Below are 18265 nucleotides of genomic sequence, written 5' to 3'. Positions count from 1 at the left end.
TCATCTTGTTTTGGCTACTGTTATAATACAGATTTTATTTTTATCAGCTGCTTCATAGAGTATCAGGAACAGATGTTCCTCTGTTTCTGTTTATTTATAGGCTTTTCCACTAAAGATTTGTACTGAAAGATTTTCACTGAAGGGTAGCAATATTTATTTTGACTATGGATTTTTTCCCATATCTGCAACACGTGGAAACCCTGCAAATATTGATGTCTCTGTTGTGACTCTCCCTACCATCACCAGAAGAAAAGGATTTGGTTCCTTCTTTATATTTATCTGCTATGAAGGCAGATTTTTAAACAAAACAAAAAACTGTGGATCTGCAGCAGGCAAATAGGGAGAGAAGCTCTTGGAGAGACTCCTCACCATATGTCCATTAGCATAGCTGAGTCAACACAAATATTGGGGCTACTTGCTACCTAGGAAAAATCTGACAGGAAGCAGGTAGGAACTGCCTGTTAAAGGCAGATCAAACGCTGAACCACATGCTGCCTCTCAAGTACCTCTACACCTGGGACATTGCACAGCCACACCTAAACACAGCATGGAGGCTGAGAACCTAGGCATGGAGAGGAGAACCTGAGTCACAGGGAGAGGGTGCTCTTACCCAAAACCACAAAAAATTCCCAGCAGAGCCAGGAAAGCAGCCAGCCATCCTTTACCTCAAAACAGATTTTCCTCTCTGTCAAACAACATCCTACAATGGCAATGTTTAAAATTTAAGCATGTGAAAGCCCAGCTCCCAACTACACAGCTTTTTTTCCTCTCCATCCCTCTATGTACTGATGTCACCAAAGAGAAGGAAGACATTTCATCAAGAGCAGCATAAACTTGGGCCACTCATTCCTTAAGTGCAGGCTATTACAGAATTAGAGTCACATTTAGCTTTCTTTTTGTAGAATACACATGCAAGTTGGCTTAAACATTTAGGATTCACTATTACCAGATTTATAAGCCTCCTGCTTAAATTCAGATGAATAGCTCCCACTGACTTCAGATTGATTTGAGGATGGTCAGCAGCTGGGTGGGAGGAAAAATTTAAGCATGGCCTAGTCTTACCAGGGGCAGATCTGACATGGAGAGTCAGCTTACCATAGTCACAAGGCTTCCTTTGAAGCACCATTTTTATTTTTCAGGTGGGTAAAAACTGTCTATTTATGTCTTAGACTCACCCCAATTTTGCTTATAGTTCTAGAACTGTGGTTTTGTGCAATAAGCCAAAATGCTGCCAAAACCACAAAATATTTGGTTTAGCACGGGAAAAAAAGTTTTATTTTGAATGATCAATGTGCAAGGAATGCACCGCTCATAACACTGAAGGAAAACAATGTGTAACTGAAGGACAGTGATGCTGAGTTTGAAGGACCCAAAAATAAAATTCAAATGAATGTTTTGCAGCCAAAAATGTCAGGAGACGAGCACGTGGTAATTCACACATGTATTATCCAGATACCTCTAATGTGATGGTACGGGAAACACAACTATGCAGAAAGTTTTAACCTTTGAAATGTCTCACTCTCCTTCCACTTTCTCTGTATCTTTGAACTCTTAGTTGTATTTCTCATAGCAATGTACTATATGACTTTGCTTTTGTTTGGAGAGCTAATAAGGCAAATGTCTGTGCCATACTTTCTAGACACCTACCAGATCATTAGCCCAGCAAGGATGCCAAGAGAACAGTTCAATAAACTTTGGCCAGTCTGACAGTCTCCCCTGATCAAACAACTCTTTTCATTTGGCTTTAAGGCAAGTGCATCCCTAAGCATAAGTACTCAAAAGGCATTCAGATTGTGTGAAAAATGCTTTTGTGATTCGAGTCAATCAGCAATGGCATCAGCAAATGCTTGCATCTGCTGTGTCGAAAGTGGATCCGTTCCATCGGATAACTACAAATAACAGTTCTGAAACTTTTTGACCAAATTGCCAAATAAAGCATTGAACAAAAAAAAATAGAAGTATAGTAAAGTAAAAGAGATGAGGTGGCAAAAACAACTGATGCTTAGAATAAAATAGAGGAAGTTGAGGTAAAGCTAAGGGATATTGCAACAAAGCAACTAATGTGTAATAAAATGCTTATGTGTAATAAAGAGCTTGATGAACTTGTACAAGATGTAGCAGACACTGGTGAAAGGCCTCCCTCCAGATGACCACAAGAGGGACAGGAAACCAATGACCACCTGGAAAGATTATGAAATTGCTGATCCCAGCTTGTTGATACTTGCTGATTCGGACTAACACAAGCACACTGGAAAATGCTTTGTAGGCTTAAAAACAGTATATATGCTCTGGTGAACTTGTAGTGGTGTGTGCCGTGAGTAGAGCAGTGATTCCCCAGCCACCCAGCACTGCTTGCTTTAAAATAAAAGATATAAAAATGAAATTCAGTTTGGCTACCAAAATTTTATATCAGGTTGTTCTTGCTTTGGGCAGACTCTACAGCCAGAACAGTATCTTTGATCATAAATCAGGCAGCTCACACTCAAAGGCCACATGCAGCTCCATGCAAAGAACACCTGTCTCCATGGGATTTCACTTGCACGCAAACAAGGATGTGAGGTTCTCCTCACAATTCAGTATGAACAACTACCAGGAAGCAGCTACTACCTTATGCAGTTATGATTGTCTCTCTTTGGACATTAATTAAAAACAAATGTTTACTGCCTTTGAACTGCCAGCCACAGGTTTACGATTCAAGATCCTCTCTTACCTGGCCATTGTACAGGGTACATAGACACATCTCTAACATATGGCCTCATATTGACCCAAACCTCACAGCTCTTTGACAATACCTGCTGCTGTGACAGGAAGATGTGACCAATGCCAATTCAGCTAGCACAGAGCTGTCACCCTGCAGGAAACCTCCATTGCAAAGGGAAGGGCACCATGGACCAACACCTCACTTTTAGTCCAGTGTCCTTTTCCCCAGCAGTGCCCCTGAAAGCAGTAAGAGAGCCAACAACTTCATTGCCAGGGCAGCTACTGCACCTTGACACATACAGTCATTTCTTCACAGTATGGCAGAACTTCTGTTCCAAAACCCCAGCATGTGAAATTGGGACTAGCTCAGTTTCAGCACTGTTGTTCTGCAGAACTCCCAGAACACCACCAGCTTTCACCCTTATCCTGAGGTGATACAAGCTGATGTATGGCAGACAAAAGAGCTCCATTTTCTGTCCCACAGCAGATCGAACCTGCGTACTCTGTTTTGCTGATAAGGATTTTTTTCCCAACCTTTTTACTACAGAGACCCTTGATGTCTTCATTTAGCTCCAGCACACTAGAAAATAATAATATATAACACCCCATTCCCACTGAATTCACTGAATGCTGGCTTTTGATGTGGACCTTACTCCAAAATGATGTTTACACCCTTTACTCTGCTCCCTGTAACCCTAGCAATCATTTCTATTACCTTGCCCAGAAGCCTTAAAGTACGTGCTATGATTTTCACTTTTTTTAGTTCCACAAAATTTTAAGAGGATTGAGTTACTAGTCCTCACAGTTTAATTCCCTATCCAATTGGAGGGGAAAAAAAAAAAAAACAAGAAAACAAAACAGCAAGACTCTATGGTAATACATGCATGAGACTTTAGTTTGAAGTGTAAGTGTAGACCAAAAAATTATGTGACATGATGTTTTGGGTTTTTTTCCTCTTAGGGGGAACACGAATTAAAATAGATATGAGGACTTAAAAAAATAAACTGATCTGCTGAAAAAAGCTCAGACAGGGTTCATACACTATTATGCATGTTTTGCAAAAATAGCACATGAAGCACAACAAGGTACATTAGATGATGATACATGAAGGCTGGGATTCACCAGAACTTAACCATAAGCTCTTGCACACATTCCTAAGTCAGAATCCTACCCAAAGTTAGCTCCCCTTAGAGTCAGTAGAGAAAACAGATGCTTTCAGAGGGACTGCAGTCTAGCCAAGAGGTGTTCCTGCCGACCAGGAAAAGGGAGATTACAGCATGAATATGCATGCCAGGATGTAGGCTTCTAAATCACATGCCATCTTTGAAAACAGAAATTAGATGTAATGAGCACAGAACTAATTCCAAACAAGTTTGAATACTAAATTATCAGCTGTGTCTAGCAGCAATTCCACTGTTACAACCAAAAATTTATGTTTATTCTGAAATCAGAACACCTGTCCTCTGTTTTTCACCCTCCAATTTATTTAAAGGCTTGAGATATTGATTACTAAACTACAGAATAATAAACAGTTTTTCCTGAAAAAAAATTTAACATATTTTAATAACGAGATCACTTTTGATAAATCACACAACTCCAACTTACTGGCTTTGACAATACACGTCACAAAATCTTGGGAAATACCTATGCTTTATAGACTTCTCACGAATTCCCTGGAGTTTACATTATTGCCACCCTAATAAAACATCACTTTAAGCCGAGACAATAACAAAACAGGCCCCCCTTCTGTTTTCTTTGGGAACTGATAAGGCAATCTGAAGGTGTGGGAGGTGATGACAACTCTTCTCTTTGAAAGAAATTAAAGTAATTAACTCTTTCAAAAGGAGTGGGACTGTCAAAAGCAGTCAGGGTCAGATCAACAAGCCGTGAATAGTCTGCACACTCACACTCATTTCAAGTCTGAGAAGTAAAACAACTGCCTTCTGTAGAGCCATGTTTATTCTTAATGATTACAGACCTTTTTACCCCGGCTTGTTTGCCATTTGTGCTATCCCAGTAAATAAAAGATGAACCGCTGAGATGCAGTAGCTGGGATGCACTGTGTTTCCGCAGGTAGCACACAGCCTCTATTAACCCTTTCTTAAATGTTCTAACAAAAAAGGGAAGCCTTTAAATACCTGTCAGTGAAGCGATTTGGAGTGAGGGCATTGTATCTGTCGGGAACACTGCAGGCTGCCTAGCACAACCGCCTAACCACACTCACTGGGAATTTCCATTGACTTCAATGGGAACGTGAATGGCATTAACAACGAGCTGCGAATGAGATCTGTAAATGTGTCTGCCTCTCCTTGATTTGCACCAGTTCTGTGAGACGTTTTTCGCTTTGTATTCTACACCTCTATTTTTGGCTGAACACGAGTACTGAGATAGGATGAAATCAGAACTATTAAGGAAATATTATTTAAGAAAGATAAAATTAAGGAAGAAGAATCTAAAAGTCTAAAGAATTCACTCAGCACGCAAATGCAGCCATGTTCTTCTTCATGCTGCTCTACAGCCCTCCCAAGACCTGCACAACCTACAGTCTGTGAAGGACATGGAACATCCCACTCTGAATGCAGGCAGCATTAAAATCGTCCTGCGAGGAATTACCCCAGGCCAAATCCTGGCTGGGTGACTTCAGAGGGATACCCTAACCGGCACAAAAACCCATAAGGGATTTTGCTGGAAAGGTAATTACAGCTTCCCAGCCTTCTGTAGAATGCAGGAGGTACAGCCCGCCCCAGATCTGCACTCCCAGCAGACGAGTCAGTAGCATATCCCTGACAGGTTTTGATGAGAAAGCCAGAACATCCTCACAAGCTCTGAAAGAAAATCTGTTCCCTGAGGCTCAAAGGAAAGAAAAATTCCAAATGCAGAAGGCTACACGAGGAATAAGTTCAACCATGTTTTACTCTGCATTTTCTATCCATCCCTATAGAGACACCAGCAGCTGCCCCGCTCCCGCTTGCCTGGTGCTGCAGGTGCCCAGGCAGCAGCTCACCTTTAAGAGGATTGCAAACCTAAGCCAGGAGAGCAGCTAAACCACAGCTGACAGAAAGGGTGAAAGCACAACACGGTCAGCACAGCATCTCCCGTGTTCCTGATACAAAGTGCTCTGCTGACACCGACCTATTTACAGCCCCGACCTTTATGCAGTGCAGCTGGGTGAGTATGAGCAAAGTGCACACACATCTACCAGCAACCACCCTGTAGCCTTCAACATCTCCCTTCAAAAAGGGAACACTACATGAGTGGCCCTTGATAAAAACTGATGTTTGCTTAAACCTCGGGCACACAAATTGAGCTTGCTCTCTAATATCTAGATTTAATAGCAAGCTCTTGCCATGTGCAATTTGTATTAATGCTTTTCAAATACGGGAAAGATCAACAGGTCCAATCAAAGAGCTCATAAGATTTTTATGTGCAGATTTGGGGCACAAGGAAAAGAAAGATTTAGAAAATCAAGTGCAATTAATGTAGATAATGAGGTTAGGACAGCTGTGTCTGGTGACACCTCCATAACCAAGAGACAGGCTGTGTGCTTTCTGACATCACCAGGGATGCAACACCCTGCCACCAACCCCAGCACTGCACCCACTCTGAAGCAGGACAGCCCATAATACCCACAGGTGACATCCAGTGGCCTCCCCACTCTGGCTGCCACCTACAGTGGCACAGCTGGTTCCTGCCCATGCTGGCCTGAAACTTCAGCAGCCTCCTACACGTGTGCTCGTTCTTCCTGCTCTCTCTTTTGAAAAAGAGCAGCACTTGCTTATGGTTCTCTTAAATGGCTGCAGAGTCATTTCGATTACAATAAATCAAGAAATATTTTAAAATAGGTTTTGTGCAACAGTGACAAAGGCATTATGAGAAACAAATTTTCTCCCTGTAAATTCATCAGCTTTACTTTTTGTAACTTCTTACCACTGAAAGCACCAGTTTGCATGGCTGGTGCCACAGCTGAATACAGGAGCACTTCAGTGACAGAATGAAAACCTGTTTGTATTAGCAGACAGATCCCGGATTTCTCCATTCATCAATATAGAGCCATGATTTTCACTTCTCTCTTAGTCACCCTCTAATTATTTTTTTGCCAGAGGAAATGGTTCTAGCACTGCATGGCTGGGGTGTGAGAAAAGCGAGCGCCTCTCATCTGGGGGCTCTGGAGGGGCTAGTACAGGAGCTGCAATTTGGGAAGCCTAGAAGCTTATTTAGGCTCAGTGCCAGCAGTGACCAACCCAGCTCATTTCCTCACCCTGCCAAGTGGAGTCTTTGATAAAGTGATGGGTCCAAGAATTATTGTAGCTGAGTTACACCTCATAAAATTGACTGAAGTCACACCCACAGGGCCCTGTGAATGTTCCAAGTCACAGCTGCGCTGCTCAATTCACACATGGTGTGCTCCTGCCTCACCACTTCATAATGCATTGTTTGAAACTGCAAACTATGTCATTTTCTAGAAAACCAGTTGCCTCACTCTACTACAAATTAGTAGTAGTTTCCTTCCATTTGAAGTATTTTTAAAGATGCTTGTGGGGAAAAGGATGAACAATAAAATCATTAACATTCTGTTCAACAGAACATCAGACATCCACAGCAAGAGCCTATTTCCTCAGGAGTAGTCGGTATTCTCCTGCATGTGAACTAAGACAAAGTATTGTCCCAGAAAAAACAAAAATAAATCTGTGCTTTACCATCAAATGTCCTGTTTTCCCCTGATCCACCATCAACTTCTCACAATTTCTTTCTCCTCATTTTATCTGACCTTGCTGTCCACAGGCTTCTGTCAACTTTGCCAACTTTTGGTGGGCACAGGGATGAAACTGTATTTTCTCATGCAATCAAAGCTACTCCAAAATATTTTGATTCCTTCCAGTCTACATTCATGAAACACCTTCTACACATAACCACTGACACAGACTCATTCAAGTCTTCTCTGCCTTCATGCCTTGTCCTCAGTGACTTAAAGTGATGTTTTCTGCCTTGGTATAAAACTTGATAAAGTTCAAACACCTTCATCTCTGGGTTGTGCTTTTCCTTATTCAAGGGCTTCTTTTCCATCAGTGACTGCAGGCTCTAATCTCCCATACAAATGCAGTATCACCCTAAAGAAATCGTTGCCACAATAAACGCCCAAAAAAACATTTTATAAAAACAGAAAAAAACCAAAACAAAACAACAACAAAACCCAAAAAACAACAACAAAAAAAAAAAACCCCAACAACAACAACAATTAAAAAAAAAAAAAACCACCCACAAAATGCACAAAATTACAAATATTAGTCCAAATACTGTTTGGCACAAAGCACAGGTAGTGTGGTGCTCAAGTTTGCAGAAAGACACAGCACATTCTCTCAGGGTTTCATGTAGCATCAGAACCTTCAGGCAGTCTCACGCTTCTGGCATTTATCGTATCCCTGGGAAGAGCTCAGTGAAGGCTCAGCTCATGGTGTGCAAGTGACTAATTCAGGTTTCCAGAATTTGCAAAGACAAGTGGTATGACTGTGCAAGAAACCAGACTGGCTCACATGGAGTCATTCTGACTTCCAGTGCAGTATCAGGAGTTTAAAAAAAAACCTTCTAATGAATATTTACCCCAGGAAAAAAATGAGGCCTTTATGATTTGTTGCAGTTTCTTCATTCACTGAGGTTTTTTTCCAGTTGCCTTGGAGGTCTAAAGCACATTTCTGAAGTTTTCCTATTTCTCTCCAGCAATTTTTTTCAAACATTGCACACATATTACAAATTAATTTTCAAAAATAGCTGATACTCAAAAATGGAAGTTGATTTATACGCTTGCATAGGACCAAATGCATTCACACAAGGCTACACAGCCATGCAATACATGTGATTATGCAATGGTTGCATGTATAGGCAGTATTTGATTTACTCAGTACAAAGCCTCTTTACTCAGTACAAAGAGTCTTTACTGATGCTCTGCTGACACTTTCCTGATCTATTTTGTCATCAACTTGCTCACTAAGTGAACACAAACATTTTTTGTTTCACAGCTGTTCACTAGGTGATTCAGGTATCATCCCTGTGTACTCATCAGCCTTCTAGAAGCATGAGCTCTCTATAGACTATAAATCTATGAACCACAGCATATATTTTGTTCATACTTCCCTATATTTAAAAAATAAATCCTGTGGCACTCAGGATGCCCTGCAGGAATAGATTATGTTCAGAACTTACAACTTTTTGGCTGTCTGGGAAAAATGAAAAGTAACTATATGTATGTATATGTGTGTCTTTGATTCCATCATTTTTTAATAATAATAGATGATGATAAATCAGATTCTGATCCTGCAAGCTTTGCCACACAAAATATCCTTACTCTGGTTGTTGTCCTGGGTATCAGGCATGGATGCTGAGAGTGAGCAGGGTCCCCCCTTCAGGTATGAGCAGAATCAGTCTCACATTTCCTGCCAAGGCTGGTACAAGGCTCCACTTCTTTTACTGCATAGCTTAAAAAAGCTCCCATAGAAAAATAAACAGAGCTGCCTTTTACTACACAGTAGAAGAAAGGGCACATTTTTAAGAAGAAAACACCTCTAATGTAACCATTGGCACAACATATAGGTGCTTAGGTTCTGTAATAAAGAAGCAGGGGTGGTATCAATGCTTTTACAATTCTTTCTAAGGAGTGCAAGGGTAACTATGCATGAGTTCTGTCCTGCTGCCCTTCCCAAAAAGATCCCAAGTTTCTCCCATGCACCACTGCAGAGAGGAGTAGCACTCCACTTTTTGAGAAATGTTCAGAACCTCACAGAATAAAAGTGAGGCTTGACATAAAACAATGAATTTGCTGTTGTTCAAACCCTAGTTAATCCCCTTAAATAACCAGCATTTTCAGCATCCACCACTAAAGATTGCCAGGCCTCATCACATTCCCTGACATGTGATTTGGACGTTGCAACATGTGGCATTTTTTTCTATAGGGCTCTCTTAGTAAGGTGCCGAGCATGTTCCAGGAAATGTTTGACACTGCTTGTATGCAATCCATAGGAATTTTTCTTTTTTGCAGTTTGTTGTTCATATACTGCTGGATTCCCTTTAGCTTGGGCCCAATGACAAGCCCTTTCTCACATCACTGACACCAAGAGAAGTGTGTCTCCAGGAAGAGGCATAGCCCCATCTCAGCTGCACGGTGTGCCGTTCTTTTTGTCCCTTTCAGCTGGTTTGCACAACAGTCACATAAATGAGCTAGAGCTGCTGTTCCCTGGCAGCAATGCAAAATCCCAGAATTACTGTTATCATTCTAGTGTACAAATTACACAGCAGCAATAGATTCATTCTTAGCTTTGGGATCCTCACCCCCTCTTATCAAGATGGCAACACACCACAAAGAAATTTTTCAAATTTCACTGCGTTCCCTACATTTCTCATTCCAAGACAATGCTTTCCTATTCCGCCTTCCTCTTTCAACCCCCTTACGTCCAATATCCTATAACCTCTAACTGTAACCCTAACATTAAGTCTCTTGAGGACACAAAGCAAGGTTATATTCAGGCCATAAAGCAGAATATTAAGCACTAATTGTATTGGCTAAATCCCCAGAGAAGCCACACCTCCGCCTAAAAGTCACGGACTTCCAGACCTGTGCTGTAACCCAGAGAGGGAAATGTGAGGACATGACTGCAGAAGGCTGGTGGCTGAGCCAAAGGTACCGAGCAGCCCTCACGGATAAGCCCTTCACAGACTGACATCAGCGACACTGCCGATTCTAAAAGCGGAAACAATGGAACTGACACAATCTTAGGTGGAACACAAGCGCACGGCATCAATCCCATTCCCTTTGATCAAGGTGTCCCAAACTCTAAGTACGCGCACCCACGTATCCCGAGGCACCCGTGCCGGCTCCCGCAGCGTGCCGCGGTGGGTGACACATCCCCGGGCACAGCCTGGCCGCCACCGCCGCTCCCACGGGCGCTGCGGTTCGTGCGGGGAAGGGCGGCCAGCGCCTGCCCTGCCAGCTAACCCGCGCCGGGCATTTTGGGCAATGCGGGCGTTTCTCGCCGCAACGGGCGCTAAAGGCAGCGGCACAAAGCCGCTCCGCGCCGCCTGCGGACGGCGGCTGACGGCCGGTGCCGGTGCCGCAGCGAGCGCTCCGGGGACAGCGCCCGCCGCCGTTACCGGCGCACAGGTGCGGGCGGCACCGGCCGCGCCCCCCTTACCGGGCTCGTGCTCGCCGGGGCGGTCCGAGATCTCGATGACCAGGAGCTCCCGGCCCTCGGCGCTGCGCCCCACCGTGTAGATCCTGCTGATGGCGGGGCACTGCAGCCACACGGCCACCAGCGCCTCCCGCAGCTCGGCGTAGCGGTGGTACTCGAAGGAGATGCCCTCCTCGGCGCTCAGCCGCCGCCGCCGGCTGGCGGCCCCCGCCGCCGGCTCTGCCGCGGCCCGGCAGGCAGCGAGCACCGCACAGCACAGCGCCAGCAGCAGCACCCGCGCCGCCATCCCGCCCGCCTGCCGCTCCGCCAGCGCCGGCGGCACCCAGCGAGCGAGGGAGCGAGGGAGGGAAGCAGGGAACGGGAGGGAACGGGAGGGAGCGGGAGGGAGATGGGCGGGGCGGGGCGGGACCGGAGCGGCCGCTCCGCCCCGATCCGCGGCCCGAGCGCTCCCGCGGAGGGCGGACGGGCGGGCGAGCCCCGCGGCCGCACGGTGCGGGGGAAAGCCGCTCAAGCTGCTGCCATCGAGCTGCTACGATAAAAGCGCTGCGAGAATCCGGGTGGGCGCTTTCCGCACCGCCTCATCAGTGTATGCGGTCCCAGCGGGTTAACGCGCTGCCACGAAGGTAAAGTAACAGCGTGCTCCATGAATGATTCAGTGCTATCGCAGGGCAACACAAATGCATTTGATTGACAAGGAAAACTATAAACTGTCATCTGCAGGGTCGCTTTGCTCCCCCTGTATAAAGCGTCTTTGCTGCATTACAGAAAGGAGAGGATAAAGCAAGACTTATTTTCTGATACTGACAGTACTTAGAAAGCACACTCCAGTCTGTTCAAAGCAAATGCTCACGTGAAGAACCATTCACCAAATATTAATAAATCCGTTTCTTCTAGACCACAGATACTACAGGACTTCTGAAGCCTTGTTCTTTTCAACTTGTCTTCATAGGCACAGCTGTTTAGATTGTGTTAAAACAGCCTGCAAAGGACAAGTTCTGAAAGCAAAAGGCTAAATGCTAAAGAGCAACTTCCATATCTGGTTGATGATTTGGGCTTTGGGGTTTTGTTTTTTTTTTGCTTGATTGATTTTTTTTCTTTTTTTTTTAAGGACACAAGGACTTGCTGGAATATTTTGAGGTTCAAAATTTTGAAAAGTGCACATCCGATTCATCCTTCTACAAACAGAATTTTGTCCACAATATTATAATGTATGTTTATTCTGATCTCCTAATTTATAAGGGTGAGCCTGTATAACATCTCATTCTATCACCAATTAATACTGAATCAATTTTCAAGAAGATTTTTTTTTAATAATCTTTGGTGATATTATGGATATTTTCCTAAATTGTGGGTGTCTACTTCAAATAAGGTGATAATGGACACAATCTCTTCTAAGAGAATGTTTGCACTGACCTTTGGTGATGTACTAGCTCAGAAAGTGATCCCACATCTGAAACACAGACCTAAATGTACAACTACTATACATAAATACTTGAATATCTGTCTCTATTTACCTATACTCATTGCCTATACTTGTTACCTTCCAGGGCCCTGAATGTCAGTCCTGAATTATTTGATGTGTTTCTTCATAGCAAGAACCAAAGTTCAGCCCTTCCACTTCTCACCATCTTTCAAAGCCAACTGGGTTCAGAAGCTGCCCTGCCCACTTTAATTCCAGGCAACCATGTACAAAGGCACCTTCAGAGCACTCTTTGTAGCCTTCAACTCTTCATCCTTACTGCTAGAAAATTTTGGAGATGCCTGTCATAGTATGTTCCATTAGCTCTGAGATTATTACAACACTAATTTGCACTCTTTTGCAAGACTTGGACGTGGAGAGACTCCTTGATATGGTGTTTTGTCTGACCAAGATCACTGAATTTAGGATCACAAAAGGGCTCTCTCTCTGACTTCTCCCCTTCCTAACAGCATTAATTGGACTACATTAAAAAAAAATTGTTTATGACATCACACTGCTTTAAACAATGTGCAACAACATGTGCAGCCTTTCAGTGCTCCAAACAGGAACTGCAAGTAATGGCAGCTGACCTAACATTCAAAAGATTCACCTTCTTTAGCAGTACTGGCTACACACATCACAGGCTAAATATTCCTTGTTTTCTTCATCACTTTTCCTTGCTCTCAATATACAAAGTAAATAAATCTGCTGATGCTGGTTACATTATCATTTTCTGGGAGAACTTTCTGATCCAAAAGCCTCCCTTTTGTTCTTTGTAGCAACTGTCATTGGCTTCTCTTCTAATTTAATTTACCAAAATACATCACTAAAAGATACAAGTAGGCTGGGAAATAATCTATTTATTTTCATCTCCTCAAGCAGTGAATTATTGTTCCACTACATAATAGTCTCACACCTAGATCTGAATGGATTTACTTCTGTTTTCATATTTATTCACCCCCCACTCTTAAAAAACTTAAGACAATGTGTATGTATAAAAACACATGAGTATCTTGTGTAAAGCAGGGTGGTTTATATACTATCAAATATTTGAGCTCACAGATACTAATTTATTTTTAATAAGGGATTAAAAAGCAATGTTTAAATTCTCGGACAGCATAGGAGCATATGCAGAATTGAGTAGGAGGAATAAATTGATGGCTTCCTTTGTATCTAATCCTTCCTCCTATTTTCCCTATTATTTTCAGGGATGATTATCTTCAAAGGCCAAATTTCTTTGTAATATGTAAAAAGTTTTGGCACTTGCCTCAGTCTCAGAGGAATGCTCCAACCCCAAGGGCATTCCCAGCCTGTAAGCATAACCAGGCACCTGGGCATGGCCTTGTAAGCTGATAGTAACAAGAGCAGTGAGTAAGCACAAGTGCTCCAGGAAACCTACTGATCAACAGGTTTTAAATCTGCTTTACCTGTCCATTATATCTGAATTCAGTGCAGCAAATAGTATGTTATATTTTGCCAACAGCCTAAATTTGGTAATTACAAAACCAAACTAATTAGCATTTCCAAAAGTACTTATAGACAAATCTACATGTACACAAAACATAACACTCATACATATAACACAAAACATACATATAACACTCATACATATAACACTCATACGTAGAACAAAAAACATGCATGGAACACAAAACATACATAGAACAATTTACAGATTACTTCATTCCTTTGGCCAAATAGAATTTGCTGAATCAAATTTTCCAATACTTTTGACTTGCCTGAATCTGTCTTTTTCAGCAAATCATTATTCACCAGAAAGCATATATTTTCCAAAATAAACTCACTCACAGAATTTTGTTAACAGGACTTACAAGCCTTTGAACATTTTTTTATTTTTGTGACAAGACAAAAAGGCTAATGCAACTATTTTCTTTTATTATTCAGAAAGATAAACCTAAATCTATGTCCATTACAAACAACTGAAGAACATCAGAACTCCTAAAACTCCTAAAACATATGGAACATTAGAAATCCTAAAAGCACTCTATGATTGATAGCAGATATTTACATTATTAACAACAAACTACTGCTAATACATACAGTATGGAAACAGTAAACTTCTCTGGTTTGTATTGGGAAAGAAGTTTTAATGCTAGGAATAAAATTACCCCATCAATTTAAAAGAGAGAACAGTTGATCTCAATGTTGACAAACCAGGCAAGGAGATGGAGATACCTATAAGTGTAAGAAGATTTTACAAAACTTACCAGAGTGCTGATTATATTCCCATGTACTGCACCTGACAGCTGTGGTCACTTGAAGCTGTGTCTTCAAGACAGAAGCATCTATTTCCAACCTTCAAAATGCCAAAATGTCCCAGTGGCTCTGTGTCTTGGAGAGACTTGCAAAACAGGGTTGAGATATAGGAAGTTGAGGCTTTTCCAGTACCTTGAGAAGGTGATTAATGTAAGGCAGGGCAAAAGAAATACCACCACCAACAAAAAATTAATAATAAAAATACAGACAAGTCACTTATGCAGGAGGTTACAGAAAAGGAGAGGGGAAAAAAACCCATCCACCTTCCAAATTTTTTACTGCAAGACCAAATCTTTTATTGCCTCCAGCTGGTAGATTACTCACCCATGTTACTGAAACCCAGCCCTAACAGGTATTTAGAACTGTTCCCTTGCTGTGGGGTGACCATGCTGTACATGTAACAATTCTGCATGGATACTCTATAGGCTTCAACTTCAATTTCATACAAAATGTATTTGACATTTGCACCTATACAAATAGCAGTGACTTATTCCTGCTTCTTGTTCAAGCTTGCAGGAGTACTAACTGCTCCTGGGATGATGCTAGGTCCTGGATATTGGATTGGAATGCTGCTTCTGAGAGATGCTACAGCCTGGCTATGGTGCCAAGTACTCACACAGAGAAACTGCCATGCAGGATCAGTGTGAGGGTTTGAAAAACTGCCTGATAGGGCTTTTTAAAAGTGGTGAATCATGATCTTAGAGGAGCATTCTTCTGGTCTTCCCCAGGGACTGGTATTTCAAGTCCAAGGGTTAATTTATTCAGTGATTACATAAATGTGAATCATAACTGATTAAAATGTGTGGATGACAAAGAATGGTGAATAATAAGAATATAGCAGCTCTGGAATGTGATTTACTTGGTAAGTCAAGCACATTTAAATATCTCAGAGCAGCAAATTGTGAATTACACTTAAGAGCAAGAAATGTAAAACACAGATGACAGTCTGGCAAGCAGAATTGCCAGAAGCACTGAGAGATCACTAAAGCTGGGCAATGACTGTGTGTTCCAGTGCAATGCTTAGACAGAAAGATAATGGTTAAGCAGGAGTATGTGATTATATCACGAGGTGGTCTTAGAGAGAACAACGTGGACACACAGTTCTGATATCTACAGCTGAAACAAGACTGCAAATTCAGAGACAAGCCACAGCAGTGATTTGAGAAACAGAGGCAATGCCTTACCCTGCAGGAGGATACCATCTGGTGAGCTGGTGAAAAATAAATTGAAACGTGATTTGACTACTGTGTTTACTACCTTCACAGACAGAAAATTATAGCAAGAACTAATGACACAAGGTTGCCTTGTACCTGGACCTGCCAGTTACAAGTTCCAATGAACAAGATGTGCCAGAGGGGTGTAGCTGCCAGAGCAAGAGAGGCAGCCATAACTGGGGCAGAAATTTGGAGGCAATTAACCAGACACTGTGGTTAACAATAACCATCAGTAGCCATAATGAAAGTTTCCATAAGGTAATTTTTCAACAAAAATGAACATTAAAAATCTAGAAACATATCACAGTTTAAAAAATTATCATAAAACATGCGACATAACACTGTGAGGAAAATAAATGAAGTAATATAATCTTATAATCATAATATCAATCAATAATAATATTTTCTGGCACACTGTGCTGTAGTGTAAAATAAAGCACCTTATTTTGTGTTTCATATATCAACTGCCAAAAGGAGTTATTATTTTGCAATCCTAATCATTATAGTTTATAATACTTTCCCAGTTTCCATGGGGTTTTTTTGACATTGACTCCAAGAAATTAATTCGTGGTTTATATAGGACTTAATTATTGTCATATCCTAAGGCACAGCACAAACTGTTATTTCCCACAGATGAGCTTTAATTAAACTAAACCAGACTTTCAGGAAAAGATAAAGTAGTGGAGAGTGTTCCTCCCCCACTGATTCCCCTGTCCTACCTTATTTAAATCTGCCTCCTTGTTGAAGAAGATAAAGGACAACTGATTGTGTAAGGTTTTGTTATGCATTGTGAAGACCCAAAACTGTTAACCCATATGTTTATCTTTTCTTACTATTGCACAAAAACATCTTTGTTTGCAGATCTGCACATACTCTGTAGACTCTCTCACAAAATTTGGGGGGGGGGGGGGGGAATCAGTAACGTCTCATTTAATAAGGGCCTAAAATCTAAAAAATGAAATTTCCTCACACAATTCTTCATTTGCATAAAAGATACAAAGTAATGAGGTAGGTCATTTACTCACCAGCATCACATTCAGCAATAAATACAGGCTCCTACATTTGAAAAAGCAGTGGGGTGGTGGTAAAATGCAGGTCCAACTGAGTCCTGAAGAAAACAAGCCTGTGGTTTTCAAATGCAAGTTCCTGTGTTGAGAGGTCCAGCAGGCACATTTTTTTCCACAAAAAATAAATTTATAAAGCACAGCTTGCATAATTCTCTAGGGATTTGTTAAAGAAAGAAGATCAAAAGCAATGATGTGATCACACTGTACGCTAAGGATGTACATAAAATAACCCAAAAAACTAAAATAGCAGTGGGTGTCAGAAAAACATGGATTCAACTAATTTTAAAAAGTCCAAAAAACCCCATGCACGCTTCCCTAGATGCGTGTTTAAACTGCATTCTTTATTTCTATACCTCTTGAAGAATAGAATATACATTATAACTTTGTAAGTCAATCCCATCGTGTTTTTAGCACTCTGCTTCAGCTTTCCAATAGCTGAGCAGACACCAAGCTTTAACAAATACCTTTACTGGAATACTTAAGCAAGTGGCTCCCAGTTGTGCATAATTTGCAGCAGTGTGAGCGGAGGCATAAGCCAGCAAGCTGAGAACAAATGAGTAGAATGATGTTCACAGGGAAAAGCTCTGAAAGCTCCTTCTGTTTTTAGGCTAATGCTTCAGTCAAATGAAGCAAAGTATAGCTGCAGCTGCAGGATGGGAGTGGAAGTTGACAAAGCAGAGGATAATGGCCATCTTTGAAATCTGATTAAAGAGGCTGCTTCCACCATGGAGAGTTCAGGCAGGCAGTGCAGATGGATTCAGCAAGGCTTAAGTACCAGTCCCTACTAAAAACTGAACAGTACAGGGATTTACAATTCTGTTCACCTCCCATAGTCAAATATATTTTCTTTTACCTCTTTTTAGAGGGAAGAGGAGAAATACTGAATTTCAACAGGGATACAGATAAAGAAGTAAAGGCTCCTACAAAATACATACTGTAAAAGAATCTGAACTACTTCCACATCTCAAGAAATATTTGAGTCATTCTGCGTGTCATTAACACCCTACTTTTTGTTAGAAGCCTGATCTCATCTGCACTTTCACTGGATTGTCTGTTTTGACAGTTATACCAGATTGCATGTGAAGCAGCACTAAAATTCAGGTGTGTTCTTGAGTAAGCAAAACACTGTAAAAGTCGTGTAAGGAACATGTTGAGTAGATGAAGTGGTAGTTGAAGTCTGAAGAGCAGCTGATATCACAGTATAAAGTAGATCTTTTAAGGGTTTAAGCCCTTCTGAAATACTTCACTGTTATTTCCTGTGCAACAGATAAACAGAGTAGATTCCAAAATATTAGACTACTGCTTCTGTGGCTAGTGCAACTCAAGCAGCAGATTTTGAGATTCTAGCTTGTGATCAAGCTGCAGCCTGAG

The 18265-nt window shown here is 41.7% G+C and overlaps 1 protein-coding gene and 1 long non-coding RNA gene across 2 annotated transcripts in view; both read right to left on the bottom strand.

Moving 5' to 3' along the window:
- The window catches only part of CPE (carboxypeptidase E), a 57626-nt gene extending 46104 nt beyond the window's left edge, over window positions 1-11522 (bottom strand). Inside the window, 2 exon segments of the mRNA XM_071432013.1 lie at window positions 10881-11405; window positions 11408-11522. Of these exon segments, the coding sequence (XP_071288114.1) occupies window positions 10881-11405; window positions 11408-11522 (640 nt within the window).
- A 2706-nt stretch (window positions 11523-14228) lies between these two features.
- LOC139592619 (uncharacterized) lies at window positions 14229-17104 on the bottom strand. The gene is made up of 3 exons (XR_011680062.1): window positions 16853-17104; window positions 15798-15823; window positions 14229-14745 (listed from the first exon to the last, which is right to left on the bottom strand). It is a non-coding gene; the product is annotated as an uncharacterized lncRNA (long non-coding RNA).
- Between the last annotated feature and the right edge of the window lie 1161 nt (window positions 17105-18265).

Source organism: Agelaius tricolor, unplaced genomic scaffold, assembly GCF_023055355.1.
Source record: "Agelaius tricolor isolate 1412-34295 unplaced genomic scaffold, bAgeTri1.0.p SCAF_8, whole genome shotgun sequence".
Taxonomy (NCBI): Eukaryota; Metazoa; Chordata; class Aves; order Passeriformes; family Icteridae; genus Agelaius; species Agelaius tricolor.
Note: the sequence above shows the minus strand (reverse complement) of the source record. Positions and strands in the feature narration are given on the sequence as shown.